The 18,944-nt window shown below is 40.5% G+C and overlaps 1 protein-coding gene and 1 pseudogene across 5 annotated transcripts in view; both read left to right on the forward strand.

The window, feature by feature from the left end:
• Window positions 1-4,266: 4,266 nt before the first annotated feature.
• On the forward strand, window positions 4,267-17,337 carry LOC123942151 (annotated as a pseudogene).
• Window positions 17,027-18,944, forward strand: part of LOC123942577 (pantetheinase) — a 43,416-nt gene continuing 41,498 nt past the window's right edge. For 3 of the 5 annotated variants that reach the window (XM_046006590.1, XM_046006589.1, XM_046006594.1), the window contains exon 1: window positions 17,460-17,593. Coding sequence is in view for 1 of the 5 variants with exons in the window: in XM_046006587.1 (XP_045862543.1) it covers window positions 17,475-17,593 (119 nt within the window). In the remaining 4 variants the exon portion in view is untranslated. Of the gene's footprint in view, window positions 17,594-18,944 lie in introns of all 5 variants that reach the window. The other 2 variants (XM_046006587.1, XM_046006593.1) reach the window with 2 other exon arrangements.

The raw sequence follows: 18,944 nt of genomic DNA on the forward strand, positions 1-18,944 counted from the left end.
CTGGGAATGGGATCGGCTTTCTGCAGTTGTTCTCTTTGTTACCCAAGGGTTGCTTTCATGTCCTTCATTCATCAAATACTTCTTTAACCGAATCCCTACGTTAAATTCTCTTAAGACAATTGGTGTGGATTCTGCTTTCCTGGTTGCATCTTGTCTGGTACATCGGTGAGAACTATATTCATGTGTCCTTTCTGTTATTGACGAATATGGTGAACATGGCTAGGCTGGCTGCCATGAGATCTTGGGTAAACTCCATGAGGTAGTAACAAACAATGTGGAGAGGAGGGCTGTGGTGGTTCCCGGCATCCTGTCAGGGCCTCTCCCCAGCCAACAGTAAAAAAGCAAAAGGCCCATCATCTAACTTCCTCTGATCTGCCATATTCTTCACTTCATAAGGACTGTGGGAACCATGAACTTGGGATGTACATCTGTGAGAACACAGGCTTTGTGGCCACATGGAAGCAGGTGTTTGTATGATTTCTTAGTAACAAGCTGAACCAAGAAGCAGCATTAGCTGACTCTGAGTCATCATTTTTGATGGACTTTGTCCCTGGACCTTTTTCTGTGGTTTAGCCTGTTCAACAGATGCTTAGCTTTTCTAATTTTGGGTTATTTATTTATTATCGTTATTATTACTATTAATTCCTATTATAAATGATGTTTCTTTGAACATCCTTGCATATGTCTCTTTAAATTTAAGTCAAAGAACTTTTTAGATGCCTACTATATGTCAGGCAAGCCTTGAGCTGGATGGTGATAATGAATAGCGCAGAAGTTCTGTTTCTTAAGGATCACGGTCTAGAAGAGGAGACAGAGCATTGTTATCATCAACATCATTCATTACCATGGTAATCAAATTTGAACACTTAAAAATGCCTCACATGGTGGTAATATTTTCAAGCATCTCATTTAACACTATATTAAAAGTCATAGAATGTGAGCGCCGGGTGGCTCAATTGGCTAAGTGACTGCCTTTGGCTCAGGTCATGATCCTGGAGTCCTGGGATTGAGTCCCACACTAGGCTCTTTGCTCACTGGGGAGTCTGCTTCTCCCTCTGCCCTCCCCTTCTCATGCTCTCTCTCTTTCATTCTCTTTCTTTCAAATAAATAAATAAAATCTTTTTAAAAAAATCACCTTTTTAAAAAAGTCATAGAGTGATAATGCTGTGATCAATATAAGGGCCAGGAATGGGTCCATTTTACCTTGGAAAACAACAAGGATCTCAGGGGCAGCTGGGTAAATCAGTCAGGGCCTTCTAGTAGACTTAGTCATGTGTACAAAGATGTGGAAGTATAGCCTGCTATAAAAGAGTCCAATATATTGGGGTGGGGGTAGGGAGGAGAGGAGTAAAGGAGAAGGGGAAGGAGAAACAATAAAAATAAGAGGCAAGGGCCAGATCATTGATGCACAAAGGAAGTTCTGAAACTAACAAAAAGACATGTTGAAGGATTTTAGAATATAATACTATGACAAATTAAAGAGTTTTAAAAAATAACTTTGTTAGTGATTTGGAGGATAGAGTAGATGGAAGTAGAAAGGGAAATTCTAAATGCGGCGTGACCATAGGGGAAACAGTTTTCCTCAGGATAGTGGTGGCAGAACAGCCCTTGGTGACATGCTTGAGGAACAGCAAGGAAACCAATACAACTAGAGCCACATGAACGTGTTGGAAATTACTAGGAGTTGATGTTAGAAGGAGAAGGAGGCTGGATCATAGTGAGACTTGTAGGCATTGCAAGAAGTTGGCTTTTTACTCTGAATGAACTGGGATGCCATTGAAAGATTTTGGGCAGAGGAGTCACACAGTTTTATATTTTAATAGGATCATTCTGATTGCTGTTGAGCAAAAGTGGAAGTCGTGGTACCAAAACTAGGCAGGAGGGCACTGGAGTAATCCAGGACAGAGATGATGGTGGCTTGGACCACGATTGCAGTAGCAAAAGGTCTCCTGACTGAGCATGTGAAGAGGGAGAGAGAAAGGGAGAAGTAAGTATAACTCCAAGGGCTTGGCCTGCAAAACTAGAGCACTAAAAGCCATTAACCGAGATCTGAAATACAGGTTGTAGAAGAACTTGAACAATGTCAGCTTTTCCCAAATTTCAGTTAATCATGTCATTATGTCGTGATCTCCATAGTTTTTGCATTAACCATACACTAATCATTACTTACTTGGTATTGAGATTGATGGACATCTTTCATGTAGCTTCATCCTAAACTCTACAATCTATGAGTATATGAATCATAAATTCTCTTCGTTCTCCAAAAGGTTTTATTTATTTATTCATGAGAGAGAGAGAGAATGAGTTCAAGCAGGAAGAAGGGTTGGGTAGAGGGAGGAGCAGACTCCTCACTGAGCAGGGAGGTTAATGTGGGACTTGATCCCAAGACCCCAGGATCATGACCTGAGCCAAAGGCAGAAACTTAACTGACTGAGCCACTCAGGCACCTCCCCTCACCCTTAAAGATTTTATTTACGAGTCATAAATTTTCTAATAAGCATGGTAGTCTGTAACTGTTTTTTAAAATATTTTATTTTATTTATTTATTTTAGGAGAGAGAGAATGAGATAGAGAGACAGAGACAGAGTGAGCAGGGGGAGGAGAGGAGGAAGAGGGAAAAGCAGACTCCATGCTGAGCACCGGCCCAACTTGGGCTCCATCTCATGACAAGGAGATCAAGACCTGAGTCAAAATCAAGAGTTGGTTGCTTAACTGACTAAGCCACCCAGGTATCCAAATCTGTAACTATTAAAAATATTTATCGGTATATCTTGCAAAATCAATTTATTTTCCCCTCATGAAGCATGGACCACATTTGTAGAATTAATGTTTTATTATTTTATTTAAAAAAAAAATTAAAAAAAATTTTTTTAAAATTTATTTGACAGAGATCACAAGTAGGCAGAGAGGCAGGCAGAGAGAGGAGGAAGCAGTCTCCCTGCTGAGCAGAAAGCCTGATGTGGGCTCCATCCCAGGACCTGGGATCATGACCTGAGCCAAAGGCAGAGGATTTAACCTACTGAGCCACCCAGGTGCCCCTTTTTTTAAATTAAAAAAATATATATTAGAATTAATGTTTTAAACAACAGAAAATCACTGACTCTTTTGGAGTCTAAATGATGTAACAGGAGTTGGACTTCAAAGAAAATTCATTTGGTGGCTATGATGGAATGAACAACTTTGGCCGTTGTGGCACACAGGGAGACAAATTTAAAGCAGAATATGGCTTAGCATAATAAATCAGAATACAAAGAGATGCTTAAAAGAAATTTTATGATGAGTTAGATGTGGGAGCAAAGGGAGAAGAAAATGTCAGAGACTTGGGTTAAATAAAGGAAAACTATATCTAATATCTTAAACATGTTTAGCTTTTTGGAGGCACAAGGAAACCATCTCCTGAAAATGAGATTTTGGGTGACATAGTAGTATAAGTGTTTAGGGATAAGGACTTCACTTAAAAATGGGCAGGTTCTATAAAGATGAAGAAATTGTAAGACCCAAAGCCTAGCTTCTTGGTTTTCAGCACACGAACACTACAGCATTAGCCAGATTCTGGAGAGACCCAGACACGCAACTCAGTGGACACTCATCGTTACGACCATGTTACAATCTGTGTTTTACAAAGCGGAAAATGAAATCTACATTTCAGACTATTTGATGGTCTTTCCAAGAGAAACTAGCAACTGCGGCTCCTCCTGAAATCCTCTTATAATGCAAAAGTTGAGAGCCACTGATCATGAACAAATGAACACAATCACAAGCACGTATTTCTATTTTCCCTTGGCGTCTTGTGAGCTCTGTTAAAACTGAAGCTTGCCTAGAGTCTGTCTGTGTCTGCTCCAGCCACATACATAAGTTCTCAACAAATGGTTGTTGTGATGGCTGCCTTCTAGAAGAGTTGAGTATTGGCTCTACTAATGGAAATGTTGAACTACCAGGAAAATGTGTTTTATTTAAAAAAAAAAAAAAAGAGTACAAGAGTTTTTTGGATTGGGGTGGACTCATTTGATCAGTTCATTAATTGTACTTTGAGAGCAGAATGAACCTCTGAATCAGTGTCAGCAACAGCACTGCATACCTGAGTCAATCCGAATATGTACTTTCAGCTGTCTGTTTTTTTGTGCAACGTTCTTTCTTAATGTGTTGTGTAACGTATTTGTGAGAAAATACGAATAGCTGGTAGCAAGCAGGGCTTTACCCTGAAAGTTTCTTGGGTGATACCACATATGAGGACCTGAGTTTATGGAAGGTCTCTAAATTTTAACTATGATTATGTCTTTTTTTCCAAAATATGTGGCAATATTTGCCCTCTATCCTGAGTGTGGGTGCGCTGGACACTTTTACAGCTGCAGTCTATGGACGTGCTGTTATATTACCAAACAGAACAGCAACACCAGCTCCAAAAGAAGAAACTTCACTCCTGATGAACAAGAACATAGATGTTTTGGAAAAAGTAGTTAGGGGGCCTGGGTGACTCAGTTGGTTAAGCGACTGCCTTCAGCTCAGGTCATGATCCTGGAGTGCCAGGATCGAATCCCACATTGGGCTCCCTGCTCAGCAGGGAGGGTCTCTCTGACCCTCTCCCCTCTCATGCTCTCTCTCTTTCATTTTCTCAAATAAATAAATAAATAAGGCGGATATTGTGCCCTTGCTTATGGTCGTAGGGGTACTGTAAAGGAAACTTGAAACTTGGAAAGAGTGTGGGTATTTGGGATTTATGAAGAACTTTTTTTGCTGCCACTTGTTTTGAACAGGGCACGTAGATCACTGTTACTCCAAAAGATGGAATTTATGCCTGGGTCTTCACAAGAGAGACCATTTACCCCTATCTGGAAGATATCCCAGACCCTGACGTGAACTGGATTCCATGTAGCAATTCCCCAGAGGTAATGTCATTACCCTTTGATTTTTGAACAAAAAATTGTGATACTGTAAAATACAAATAGCAAATCCATTAAGCTTGACTAGTATTCTTGCTGGTAATCAAGACTTTTTAAAAGCCTCTAATGCCTCATAATATGTACTATCTGGCATGACGTGAGATGATGATGCTTGGTTGGTTATTTGTTATAGTCTTCTTAATGAACAGTATGTGCATATAGAGTTTTTATAATGTGCTTAATTGGGTTTCAATAAAGTGAAAAAGTTGTAATATCTGGGACCTCTGTTCCCAGATAAAGGAAGTTCACCCATAAACACTTGCCTTCTTTGCAGGAATGGTAGAAAGATAAATGAGCTTATGTTTCCAAAGAACTTTGACATCACTATCATGTGCAATGTGATCAGTAGGGCGAGTGGAAATTGTGAGACCACAACCCGTCACCTCCTCGTTGAGTGATGTTCAGCAGATTACCTATGCACTTGACCTCTCTGGTTCTTTATCCATAAAACGGAGATAGTAGGGGCACCTGGGTGGCTCAGTGGGTTAAGCCGCTGCCTTCAGCTCAGGTCATGATCTCGGGGTCCTGGGATCGAGTCCCGCATCGGGCTCTCTGCTCAGCAGGGAGCCTGCTTCCCTCTCTCTCTCTCTATGCCTGCCTCTCTCCCTACTTGTGATCTCTCTCTCTGTCAAATAAATAAATAAAATCTTAAAAAAACAAACAAACAAACAAAAAAAACGGAGATAGTAGACAAGACTGTCAAGTGAAGTAATACACATAGAATCTAAACACTGTTGTGCTGTCACCAACACCAGCTGTCACTGTTACCTCTTTTTAATGAAAAGAACTGGATCCGAACATCTTTGTTTTCTTGTCTGAGAGATGTAAGTAATTATTAATAGCTGTAGTTTCAACATGACTTCCTTAGGGAAAATCTGTATAAACCTTAAAAAAGATTGATGAAGTTACTGGAGGTGTATTTACTTTGTTAAATATTTCATATGTAATTCCTTTAACAGGCAAAATCTATGCATTAAAAAGTAATTAAATTAGCAAACCTACACACATCTGTTCAGAACTATATCTGTTGCGCTCACACACACAAAAGGAACGTCTTTAATAATTCTGACATTTGAAATTTACTGGGCAGTCAAGTCCAGTGCTGCAACATGGGAGCTCTACTGTGTGAGTCAGTCTCGCCCCAGGATTTTCACCTTTGGAAAAGTATTCTCTGAGTGTTGCAAGGTCTGTGTTTACAATAACCATGTAACTATAATCCAATGTTTATTTGATTATGGGTTGTTTTTTTCCAGAGCAGGAAGGACTCATTATTTGCAATAATTCAAGAGGCTGATATGAAAATTCACTCTATTTTCCTGAGCTGATAAAATTGACTTTCCTGGGGCACCTGGGTGGCTCAGTGGGTTAAAGCCTCTGCCTTTCGCTCAGTTCATGATCCCAGGGTCCTGGGATGGAGCACCGCATCGGGCTCTCTGCTTGGCGGGGAGCCTGCTTCCTCCTCTCTCTCTCTCTATGCCTGCCTCTCTCCCTACTTGTGATCTCTGTCTGTCAAATAAATAAATAAAATCTTTAAAAAAAATTGACTTTCCTAGGGCAAAGATGTCCCAAAGCCTAATAATTAATCTCAGATGAATTATTTTAAGTTGGGAAAGTAGGTGACCAATGAAATTTTAACTTATTAGCATCTTGCAGACATTTATTCAAATGCTAAGCTTTCAACTCTGAGTTATAAAAGAAGAAATCCAATATTTAATATAATGGCAATATTGGTTCAAAAAAGCCACTATTTCTTCCCTACTAATATTTATCCCTAAGGGAGATATTAGAGGGCCACATGCCCATCCCTGTGTATTTAAATACTATCATTTAGAATATTGACATGTCCTATACCTCCTTGAGCTTTACCCTTGAGAAACTAACAGGAGAAATACCTTAATTATTTATCAGAAAGAAAGAAAGAAAGATATGTGGTAGTTTTATTGAAGGTCTTAGTGAATGTCAATATTAACAGTATTGCCCTGTTTTTCCAAAGGGTGGGGAAGAAAAGAAATGGTCTGAAGCAATAGTCATAAATCTATCCTTTCTATTTAAAGATTAGCTCAATGTGAACTGTAGAGGAGCTGAGAGATGATGGAGAGAACCCAACGGCTTCTAAAGGCAGTGAACCCATCAATTTCCTGGGTTGTCTTCTTGTAGTTACAAAATCCATTTTGGCCATTATTTTTTTTTATTGAGTACCTACTTGGTTCCAGGAACTGTACCTGGTACACTATACATATTATCCCATTCAATTTATGTGGCAGGTGTAACTATTTCCATTTTAAATATCAGGGGAAGATAGGAGGCTTAAGGTCTCATATTCATAATTAGCATGGCAGAAATTTAAGCACAGTTAATTTCCATTTGAGCCCTGTAACTGAATAGATTCTGAGTGCCTGGATGTGCCATATTATATTTGAAATTACCAGTGACCAGTGAATCCACTCCTTTGACAGAATGTTCTGGATGCTAATTTTTTAATTTTTTTCTGCATATCTGTCTCTATAACTTTAGTCTTTGTGCTGCCTTTATTATATTTATTATATGTTCATACATATGACTCAGTCCTTCAGATTAGAGCTTTTCAGATATTTGAAACCACCTATCATTTCACCCATTTCATCACATCAATCCCTTATTTCTCAGATAATGTCCCCAGTGTGGATGGATTTGACACTACTTTGAGAAGCAATTTCATAGTATGTATTTATCTTGGGGTTTCTCATGAGCACCCTCTAAGGCAGGAAGGAAGCTTTTATGTTGTACTGACAGAGGAAACTGAGCCAGCATAATGAAGCCTTTTTCTTTCTCTTTTCCTCCCTCCCTTCCTTGCTTTCTACCTTCCTTCCTTCCTACCTTCCTTCCTTCCCTCCTTCCTGAAATATTTTGAGTACATAGTGCTGCGTTTGTTCTCTATGGAATATAATTGACATAATATTTATTGCTTCCTAGTAAAACTATGCCTTGAATTATAAAAATGATCCTCCTCATTAGAAGAGTGTGTTGGGTGCCTGGGTGGCTCAGTCCATTAAGCATCTGACTCTTGGTTTCCGCTCAGGTCATCATCTTGTGGTCATGGGATCAAGCCCTGAGTTGAGTTCTGTGCTCAGCAGGGAGTCTGCTTGATATTTTCTCTCTCCTCTCCCTCTGCTCCTCCCCTTGCTCCCTCTCTCTCTCTCAAATAAATAAATAAAATCTTGAAGGAGAAGAAGAAGAAGAAGAAGAGGAAGAAGAAGAAGAAGGAGGAGGAGGAGGAGGATGAGAAGAAGAAGAAGAAGAAGAAGAAGAAGAAGAAGAAGAAGAAGAAGAAGAAGATGATGATGAAGAAGAAAAAGAAGAAGAAGAAAAAGAAGGAGGAGGAGGAGGGAAGTGTGTTCTATTTCAACTCCTTCATTTTACTGTCTGGAAGCACTTTATGAGAGAAAGCATTGCTTCTCTTCTTTTCCCTCTTCATCCACCTTCTTTCCTGTGCTTTAGTCTCACATGGTAGTTGAAAGTCTGGTGCATTAAAATAGATTAGCTTTTAGGGGGCCTGGGCAAATCAGGTGAAGGATCCAGCTACGGAATGAATAAGTCATGGAATAAAGGCACAGCATAGGGGATGTAGTCAGTGGTATGGTGATAGTGTTGTATGGTGCCCGATGCCGCTGCACTGGTGGTGAACACAGCATGGTGTATAGAGTTGTCCCTTCATTATTTTCTACACGTAAAACCAATGTAATATTGTGTGTCAATTATACTTCAAAAATTAAAAGAGATCAGTTTTCATAAAGATGAAGATTATATTGCTTGTGAAATGTTAGATATTTTCTGATTAGATTCTTAACCTCGAGCTTGTGTTCTAACTAACTGGCAAATAAAGTGCCATTTTGGAAGATTAGAAATCACTAAAATATAGTAAGCTTGAGGCAATATGTATTAAGTTGGTTTGGCTACACCCCGGTGCAACAAAGTCTCAGCTGTCTGGCCAAGGACAACTCTATCTACATTGTAGCAAATATTGGGGCAAGAAATCATGCAGTGCCAGGGACCCTCGGTGTCCTCATGATGGTCTTTACCAATACAACACTGATGTGGTGTTTGATTCTGAGGGTGGGCTGGTGGCATGCTACCATAAGGTAAGAATTTCTTCATTTGCTTATCTGTGGTATATGGTATGTATATATACTCTGTTGAATGTGGATGAAACAACTGTAATGAATGAATTTCTTAATTATTATGTTTTAGTTGAACAGGGGGTTTTATTTACCTTGGTCTCATATAAGGGTTCTGAGTTTGAATTAATTATTAAACAGAATATGGCAGAATATTGAAACAATGGGATAATATTCTCACAAGGATTTTAATAGTCTCTGAGAAAGAAGGTGAAATGTAGTTTCATCCATGATTTAATACCAAGGCTAGTTTTCTGGCTCAGTTTGTTAACATTTTACTAAGCTGTAGTCAGTCATTCATTCCATTAGGGCTTGTCTTTTCTTCTCTCTCTTTTTAAAGATTTTATTTATTTATTTGACAGAGAGAGATCACAAGCAGACAGAGAGGCAGGCAGACAGAGAGAGAGGGAAGCAGGCTCGCCGCCGAGCAGAGAGCCCGATGTGGGACTCGATCCCAGGACCCTGAGATCATGACCTGAGCCGAAGGCAGTGGCTTAACCCACTGAGCCACCCAGGCGCCCCATCTTCTCTCTCTTTTTAAAATTCAAGTAAGTTCTATGCCCAGCGTGGGGCTTGAACTCATGACCTAGAGATCAAGAGCCATATGCTCTGCCAACTGAGCCAGCCAGGTACCCCATTAGGACAGTTTTTATTCCAACAATAGAAAACCCCAAACAAAATTTACTTAAAAACACTCCATGGAATTTCCTGATGTATCTGAAAAACTCTAAAGGGTGGGTCTAGTTTCAGATGTAGTCTATCCCTCAGAGGCTTTAAAGATGTCAGTCATTCCTCTAGCTCTCTTAGCCTGTCCTCCAGCTCTTACTCAGGCTGTCCTTTTAGAGGCCACAAAATGCCCAGCACAAAGCTTACATTCTGTAGCAGCAAAATTGAGAGGAAGAGCGTATTTCTTACTCTTAGAACACTGGCAAAAGGCTCATCATACCATGAGTCCGGTTAGGCTTCCTGCCTTCCCTGAGCTGATCACTGCAGGAAGGAAGATAAGCTACCACCCAGATGGAGCAGGGAGGAGTCAGCTATCCTCTCTGAAGGGGAGGACGTATTGCCAGAATACGTTTAAGTACACATAGAGCCTAATTAAAACCTGAGCAAATACTCCTGAGCCCAGGCAAAGTGGAATTTGGGAACAATAATCAAGCTGGAAAAATCACAAATGGCTTACTGATTACCAAGGTTTCGCTATGACATTGTCTAAATTCACTATAAATGTACTTCACTTATATAAACCTAACAGTATTGTAGGGAGATATGGCAAAGTTAATCTTATTAACATGAATTAGACTTCACACTGCCAGTACTGTTGGTATTTAAAGAATATACCAATGAAAAATCTGAAATTTGTAAAGTTCAAAATTTCAACCTGTGATGTTAAGACAGAAATCTTCACTTTTTGAATATCCTTTGTAGATATGATTTCATTCGTTAGTTGAGGGAAATTGGTTTTTGATTAACATGGTAATAAAACTCACAGTGTTTTATTTTATAGTGGGTGTGATTCATACAAATCTTTTCTGTAATTATTTTAAATATGCACATCAGCATGAAGGGGAAAAGTTTTATGGATACAGAGCACCTCTATTTGGCAGTTTTCTTACTAATTTTCCCCTTCTTTGCTTTTTGTTAACCGTACAATCTTTTTGCACCTGAAATTCAATTTGATTTCTCCAAGGATCCAGAATTGGTGACTTTTGACCCTCCCTTTGGGAAGTCTGGCATTTTCATTAGCTTTGACTTTTTCCCCATGACCTGGCCATTGTAGTGGTGGTTGATCTTCACGTTGACAGCGTTCTCTACTCTGTGGCATGGTACAACATGCTGCGCCTTCTCTCAGCTGTTCCCTTCCACTCTGCATGGGCCAGAGCCATGAGATTCAACCTCCTTGCTGTGAATACGAACAACACCAGCGTGCACATGATAGGTAGTTCACACCCATCCTGAGCCCGCTGGCCATGACAGTCTCAGGAAGTCTTCATTGATTTTTAAGCCACATTTTTCTTTAATAATGCTTTTATGAGCTCTCATGTCACAAAATTAATGATAGCATGGATTTCTGTACTGACATTATTTAAAGAACATTTTCCCTATGAGTACAGAAGAAGGTGGATGTTATTATCTCAATTTCATATGAGGGAAAATTGGAATTAAAGAGAAGTCAAGGGGTGCCTGAGTGGCTCAGATGATAAAGCATCTGTGTTTTGGCTCAGGTCATGATCCCAGGGTCCCTGGCTCGAGTCCTGTATTGGGCTCCCTGCTCAGCGGGGAGCCTGCTTCTCCCTATGCCTCAGCCTCTCTCTCTCTGTCTCTCATAAATAAATAAATAAAATATTTTTTAAAAAAAAGGTCAAGTGACATAAACAAAATGAAACAAAACAACACAAAAAACCAAGGCCAGATTTAAAGAACTTTGCAGCCAGCATCCATTAGTCATATTGAAATAAATCTTGTTGAGGTGATAAAATCAATTTAAACTTAAGCATTAGAATTTATCCTTCATAGCATCTGCGTTGGAGGTAAGGCAGGCTCCCCTCTTAACTGCTTGGTTACTTGTTGATCCAGTGGAAGAAACTTAACCACAAATAAATTAAGACAGGTCGGTGGGGAGCTAAAATTATTCTTTGTATTTGGGGAGTTTTCTAATTGTTAAGTTGGCTGAAAAGGGGGTAGTTTACGTAAAAAAGACAAGCCACCCAAGTCAATTGATAATTTCGGATCATTATGGAGGGTGCAGAGTCAAATTGGAACTATGCCATTGTAACAAGCTTAATCCTTGATTATCCTGAAAGTGATTACGGTTTGATAACAGTTGTATCTATTTTCTTATGAAAATGATTCCATTGGTTTGAGACCATGCAAAATTTGGAACCAGTATTTATGTGACTTTGCGTTCACTTCCGTAGGGAGTGGAATCTGCACACGGGAAGTGGTCCAAGTGTACCGCTATGACATGGAAACAGAGTTGGCCAGCTGACTTCAGTATTGAAGCCCCAGCTTCGAAATGAACCCGCCTACCCGGAAGCTGTGGATTGGAGGGCTTATGCCAGAAGCTTCAAGCCTTTCTTGTCCCAGCAGTCAGATTTTCCGGGAATGACTTATTTTGATGAGCTCACCTTCACTGAGCTTAAGAGAAACAAGGGAAATTACACAGTTTGTCATAAGTCCTGTGTTGTCACTTAACTTACAAGATGTCTGAGAAGTGAACAGATGGGATGTATGTATTAGGGGCTGTTGATGGACTGCACACGAAGATCAATATTACTTGAGGGAAAACAAAGCTTCAGTGTGTTAGAATGGATATTTTTATTTATTTATTTTTTTAAACTAGAACATCACTGCATTTCTTTAAAAATTGTGCCGGATTCAAGTAGTTATAATGCTAACATTGATTACTGAAGTTTTCCTCCCAGAATGCCTTATTTGTTTAGCTTTAGCAAAAACAGAATTAGTTCTCTTGGCTGCAAAGGAAAACACAAAGCAGATTGATCCATTCTTGGCCAGCCAGACTCAGGAAGTTTAAAAGTCTGCAACTTCCGTGCTTTCTTGTTTTGTGTCAGGTGGCTTTAGAGCAGTTGTGTTCCAAATGGTCTTCAACTGGAGTCCAGAATAGGAACTTCATTTCCCATCACAAGGCAGTGCAGTCAAGATGTGTGAATGATTTATAAAAGATTGGCTTTAAACAAATATTTTACTAATAAATTCAAATTAGAATTAGAAATCTTACAGGATTTTTTTTCCCATCAGTGCCCCGGGATCTCAGTCGTGCTGCTTTGAACAATGAGGAGATAGACAAGATGGAGTGATGGGCAGCAAAGCAAGGTTTACTGAGTGAGAGCAAAGTGATAGTACAAAGCTCCCAAAGAATCAAGAGACCTGAGAGGGTGGGTTGCCACTGGTGTTTCTAAGTCTAGGGGGTTTTATGAGCTTGTTGGCAGGCTGTTTTAATATTTTTAACCCTCCCTGCACCTGTCATCCAATCAGATTTTTTGTCACAGGGGAAAGGGTGGAGGACTCTTTCCAGGGTGGTGTAAAATCCTTTCAAGGGTGCTTTCCTTTTAGGGTGGGGCCCTTCTCCCAGTTTGGCTTCCAACTATCCTTCATCAGAACTATCCTCTAGGGAGGTGTGGATGACTCCATTGGTTAAGCCTATGAGTTCCACTCAGATCGTGGTCCCAGAGCCCTGGCATCAAGTCCCACAAGGGGCTCCCTGCTCAGTCGGGAGTCTGCTTCTCCCTCTCTGTGTGCTGCTCCCCTGCTTTGTGCTCTCTCTCTCTCTCTCTGATAAATAAACATAATCTTTCAAAAAATAAAAAAAAATCTCTAATTATGAGCAATGGTGCTCTGACTTTTAAAAATCTAGTTTATTGCTTTTCACTTTATTAAAAAAGAGTTAATCTTGACCCATTGAATTGATTTTAGGATTCACTAATGGCTGTGACCTGCAGTTTGAAAAGACTGCTTCAGAGGTGTAGGGAACGAAGGCTGGCCACACCAAGATGAGCCATTTTGGCATGAAGATTATTGTGAGATAAAAAGAAATCAAAAGTCAGCAGACTCAGAAAAAGCTCTTTATCTCCCCCACAATGGCCTAAGAAGAATTCAGATAGAAGACCTCCTCCAGGAGGAGATCTATCACCGTAGATAACTCTGTGTTGTAACATGAACGAAGAGTGGCAGACAGGGAGGAACCCCTCCCAAGGCCTATTTGAACAAATTGTCTCTGTCCCTTGTTTCTGAGTGGCCCTACAAACATTTGTTTACCAAATGGTTATTCTTTTTCCTCTTCCTCTGAATTGCATTCCATCTCTTTGAAGTCCAAGACCCCTATGCCTTTCTCCTTACTTCAGAATGACATGTGTACCTCATTTCACCTTACTGCCTTTGGAATTTCTGTGTCCGTGTGGATTCCCATAAGTACAAAATTCAATTTGACTTTCTCCTGTTAATCTGTCTCATGTCAACTCAGTTCTTACTCTGACTAGAAGGACCATGAAGGAGACATGAAAGTCTTCCTCCTTGACAGACACAACTTAACAAATTTTCCTCTATTCCTTGAGATTGTGTCTCTTCTGGAGAAAATATTTCCAAGATTTCTGACCACCTCTGTCTCTCCTTTGCTTACATAGATATGCACATTACTGAAGTGTCAAACTGCTGACCCGAGAACTTGTGGGGAGTTTGTGGGGTCAGCTTTCACCATATTTGAAGAATTCTCCCTTAGTGGCACATTTGCAACATGTTATGTTTTCCACACATCATTCTCAGTGGAAGACAACTTGTTCCTGAGAGACATGATGAGGTAGGAGGAATTCAGGATGATAAATTTCTTTAAGCAGGTTGGGTAGACTGGCATCATGAAAATCTTTGAAATTATGAAGCAGTTTTGCAATGCCATGACTCACATTATATGGCAAAACTTTAAAGGCAAGGGGAACCTATAATATGGAAGCAAAGTTGTGGTTCTAGATGACTTTTTTTTTTTAAAAGATTTTATTTATTTGTCAGAGAGAGAGGGCACAGGCAGGCAGAGGGGCAGGCAGAGGCAGAGGGAGAAGCAGGCTCCATGTTGGGCAAGGAGCCAGATGTGGGACTTGATCCCAGGATATTGGGATCATGACCCGAGCTGAAGCAGCTGTTTAACAGACTGAGCCACCCAGGCAACCCGGTTCTAGATGTCTTTAGGCTGTGATGGAAAATTTAAAACATAAATGTGGTGTTGATATCCAAGGCAATGGTAGGGTTATGGAGAATTATAAAAAGAAATTGCTTGTGAATAATGGCAACTAATGTTCTCTTTATTTGCATGGTGTAGAAGGCCCAAGTTAAATACATTAAATAATGCACCTACAGTTTGCTTCATGAATATGTTATTTTATGAAGTTGTTGTTGTGCCTAAGTTTCGTACCCGAGAGACCACCAAGGAGCCAACACCAATGCAATCACATAAGGGTTTATTCAGCAAGCTTAAGCTTGGGTCCAAGTTTACCCAATGCAGTGGAGTAGGGACTTGGACCCTGAGTCTGGTTACAGCAGGGTATTTATGTGTTAATTTAATTTAGTTTAATTTAATATAATTAAATAAATTTAATTTAATTTAAATGTTAATTTATTTATGTGTTAATTTAGGGGATTTCCAATAAAGGGTGTGGACTCTGTGTCTCCGGGTTCAGTTCCTGATAACATACTGGGCCTGTCATACTGGGTTGAGCCTGGCCACAACACAGGTGGCCAATGAGATTGCAACACACAGAGAAAGCTGCACAGTCATGCCAGGTCACACACAGGTGTCCAATTGAACTACAATTCATCCCACAGTAGCTATTTGAACTAGCCTATCACCTTGGTCAGAATTGGCGCCCAAAAGGTGCCCAAAAGTTGGGGCCCACACTCCTTGGTAGCTAGGGAGACAATATGCAGACTCCACTGACTGGATGTCTCCACCTGACCTCACCCATCCCTGCATCCTGGCTGTTATCTCCACCTGGGATTGGCTTCCCGGACTTGTTTTTAAGTAAACTCCGGGGGAGTGGGGGGCGGGGGTAGGGTCAGTTTAAGTTTTACTGCATAAACAGCAAAATGGCTATTCAACCGGGGTGGGGCCACTCTGGCTAAATAGGCCCTTACAGTTGTTATAACAGAGCAATAATGATAGTATTACATGAGTTAAAAGAATTTTTTAATACATCTTTTTAAACCACCTCTGCCATAGTTTACTTGATGCACTTTCACCCAGCTCACTCTCCTATTCGACCTTTAGATCTGGCACATGGGTCTTCTGACACCAAATCCTATGTGCATGTTACTATTTTAGAGTGAGGTTGTTGGAGAAGAGCCCCTGGGCTGGAAACCAAAGCTCTGCATTGGAGTTAATCCTTTGATTTCTTTGATCAGGTTTCAGGAGATGAATGTCCCAGGAGCCAGAGCAGAGCTTCTGTGTTGTGAAGGACCCTCTGCACTTAGGGCAAAGGACCTGGGAGATGATCATGAGCCCCTCCCCCGGGCACACTTTCAGGATTGCACTGGCAAAGAAAGGATGAAAAAAAACAAACACAAAAAACGCTTCCTTTCTGTTTAGAAGAGCTGTCACAAATTGGCGGAAACAAAAAACTTAAAATCAAAAAGCGGTGGATCTGTCTCACGTGTTTGACATTTTACATATTTGATTTAGCACAGACTCATTTGTAGGAGGTGCCTTTATCCTCCATGGAAAGGCTACATAAGTCTGCGTAAGCGTGGGTGTATATAACGGAACATGTATTTAAATGGAGGGGCGCCTTAGAAAACTTTTGTGTTAACTACTCTAATGCATGCAAATGTTTTTCTATCACTTGTCAACACACAGGGTGAACACAAAATATGCAGAGGGTAGTTGATCCTAGTTGACTAAGATACAGTAAGTTGAAAAGCAAGGTTCTCTTGTAATTATGATTAACTTTTTAAAAAATTATGAATAACTTTTTTAACTAGTTAAAAGGGTTCCATTATCTCTTTATTCCACTCTTCAGTTGTACTTGTGTGGAGATAAGATACTTAGAATGGAAATTAAAAAAAAAAAAAAAGATCTCCTTCAGACCACACCCTGTTCCCTCCTGACATTTTTCTGTTATAAAAGAAAGCCTCACCCTGGATACTCAAATTTGTGGCAGTCTGCGCTAGCCAGGAGCCTCTTTATCAAGCGCCACTCTGTCACCTTTCCCCTAGTCACTGTTGGTGCCTCAGTCCCAGGGTCGTGAGCTCTTTTTCGCTCCATTGGTCACTTATTAACTCTGGGAAGAGATAAATAGGGCCGGGGAGCTCTCGGGTTCGTGTGGGAGTGGTTGAGGCTCCTTTGGAGGTGGAGACACCTTTTTCTCACAAAGGATATGACGATTGCTCTCCTAGACTTTCCCCAGATGTTTATTTCCATTCCATTGAATTCTTCACAGTTCCGGCAGGCTAGAGAGATTCTGGTCAGCAGATACAGCCCTTATCTCTGCTCCCATCAAGTCAGGATTCTCTATCCAGGGGCTATGATACTCAGAGCCTAAAAGCCTCGTGCTGATTCTAGGCTTCTTTCCTCTGTCTTCTAGACCGTTGTCTGGTGGCTACATTGGTACCTGGTGGCGCCAGCCTCCTCATCACCCGTGGTCACCCCCAGGCCCTGCTACTTCCTCTCTCTAGCCCCGGAAACTGCAGAATCACCTGATCACCTGATCCAGACGGTTTGTCAGCTAAATCACCATGACTAAACAAACAACCAAGCTACCTCTCTGCAAGTTATTTCCATTCTTATTTTTTAACACCGCCAGCTTTTTTATTACTTTGAGCTATCTTATCTCCTGCCCCTCTCGCCTACCCCCCTCATTTTATTTACCATGACTTACAAATGAAGAGCTCTGACCGACCACAATCCCCAGAGCAGTGTCTTCCTACGTTCTTTGTTTGGGGAGAGAAATCATTCTGGCTTCAACTAGTATTTCTGAGGCAGCAGAGTATAATTCACAGGTGAGCAAAAATAATTTTTAAATTTCTTTTCTTTTTATGGGGGCCAGTTTAAGCCACAGAATAATGATTAGGGGTAATGTTAAAAAAATTAAAAAGTTTTATTAAGTCCTATGGCATATATAGAGATACACACATAGGTATTTTTATTCTTACACTGTACCTAACTGTATCAGTTGGATTTATGTCCACAAGGAAGCCGCAAGTGTGCTAGTCATTAAATATTACTAAGTACCAAGAAGTCAACTGAGTCCTTTTAAAATCATGTTGACTTCATTCGATGATTCTTGAATCTGACAGCATTTCATCTCTTAAAAAAGTTCCATTGAGTTTTAGAAAAGGGAAGGTTTTTGAAGACAGGGAGTGAAAAAATAAATTATTATCAAAACAATGCATTATTTTAGGCAAGGTGGCTCTCCTAAGGAGAACTTAAAGATAAATTCCTGGTGTGAGCCCCTAGGGAAATTCTAGTTTGGCTGGTTAAAGTCTGAATTTCTGGGGGAAGCTGAAGCTGCAGTGAGGTTAGGCATTAAGTCTTGGTTGGTTTAGAATAAACGACTCCATTTTGGGACTGTTGTTGTGTTTTTAACAATTTAATATCTAGGCATATATATTTATTTATAGCAACCCAGAGGCAGATTTCTCATCTTTTACCATACAGAACACACAGTGACTCTCACTCAGTTCTGACACACAATCCCGATGTGTTTCCCACACCATTAATTGTCCGACACTGGCTGGGGGGGTCCTATAATTCAGCTCCATTCTGACACTGTGTACCTGGAGAGCATGTTAGGTCCCACAGGTGAAGGGCTCAGTCCCACAAAACTGCCCTCTCCCTACTTCAGATCCCAGTTGTGAGCCCAGGTTGTGTCACCCATGCATCTGACTGCCTGGCTATGGAATGGAGGGTCCAAGGACCCCCTCTTTCAGTTTGGTTAATCTGCTGTAGGGACTCACAGAACTCACACACTTTACGGACTGGATTACCAGTGTTAAAAAACAAAAATCGACCTGGTAACTTTGAAGATCTAATTTGGCTTTTTAAATGATTCAGGAATCAGGCAGGCAGCATCCCATCTAGCAAGTAGAGGGGAGCTAGCGCCCCTGAGTTCAACAAGAGATAGGTTTTTTATTTTTATTATTATTATTTTAATATAATTTTAAAAAAAGGTTTTATTATTTTTTTTAAGATTTCATTTATTTATTTGTCAGAGAGAGAGAGTGAGAGCGCACAAGCAGAGGCAGAGGGAGAAGCAGACTCCCTGCCAAGCAAGCAGCCTAATGTGGGACTCGATCCCAGGATGCTGAGATCATGAACCTGAGCCAAAGGCAGCCGCTTAACCAACTGAGC

The sequence above is a fragment of the Meles meles genome, chromosome 5, assembly GCF_922984935.1.
Source record: "Meles meles chromosome 5, mMelMel3.1 paternal haplotype, whole genome shotgun sequence".
Lineage (NCBI taxonomy): Eukaryota > Metazoa > Chordata > Mammalia > Carnivora > Mustelidae > Meles > Meles meles.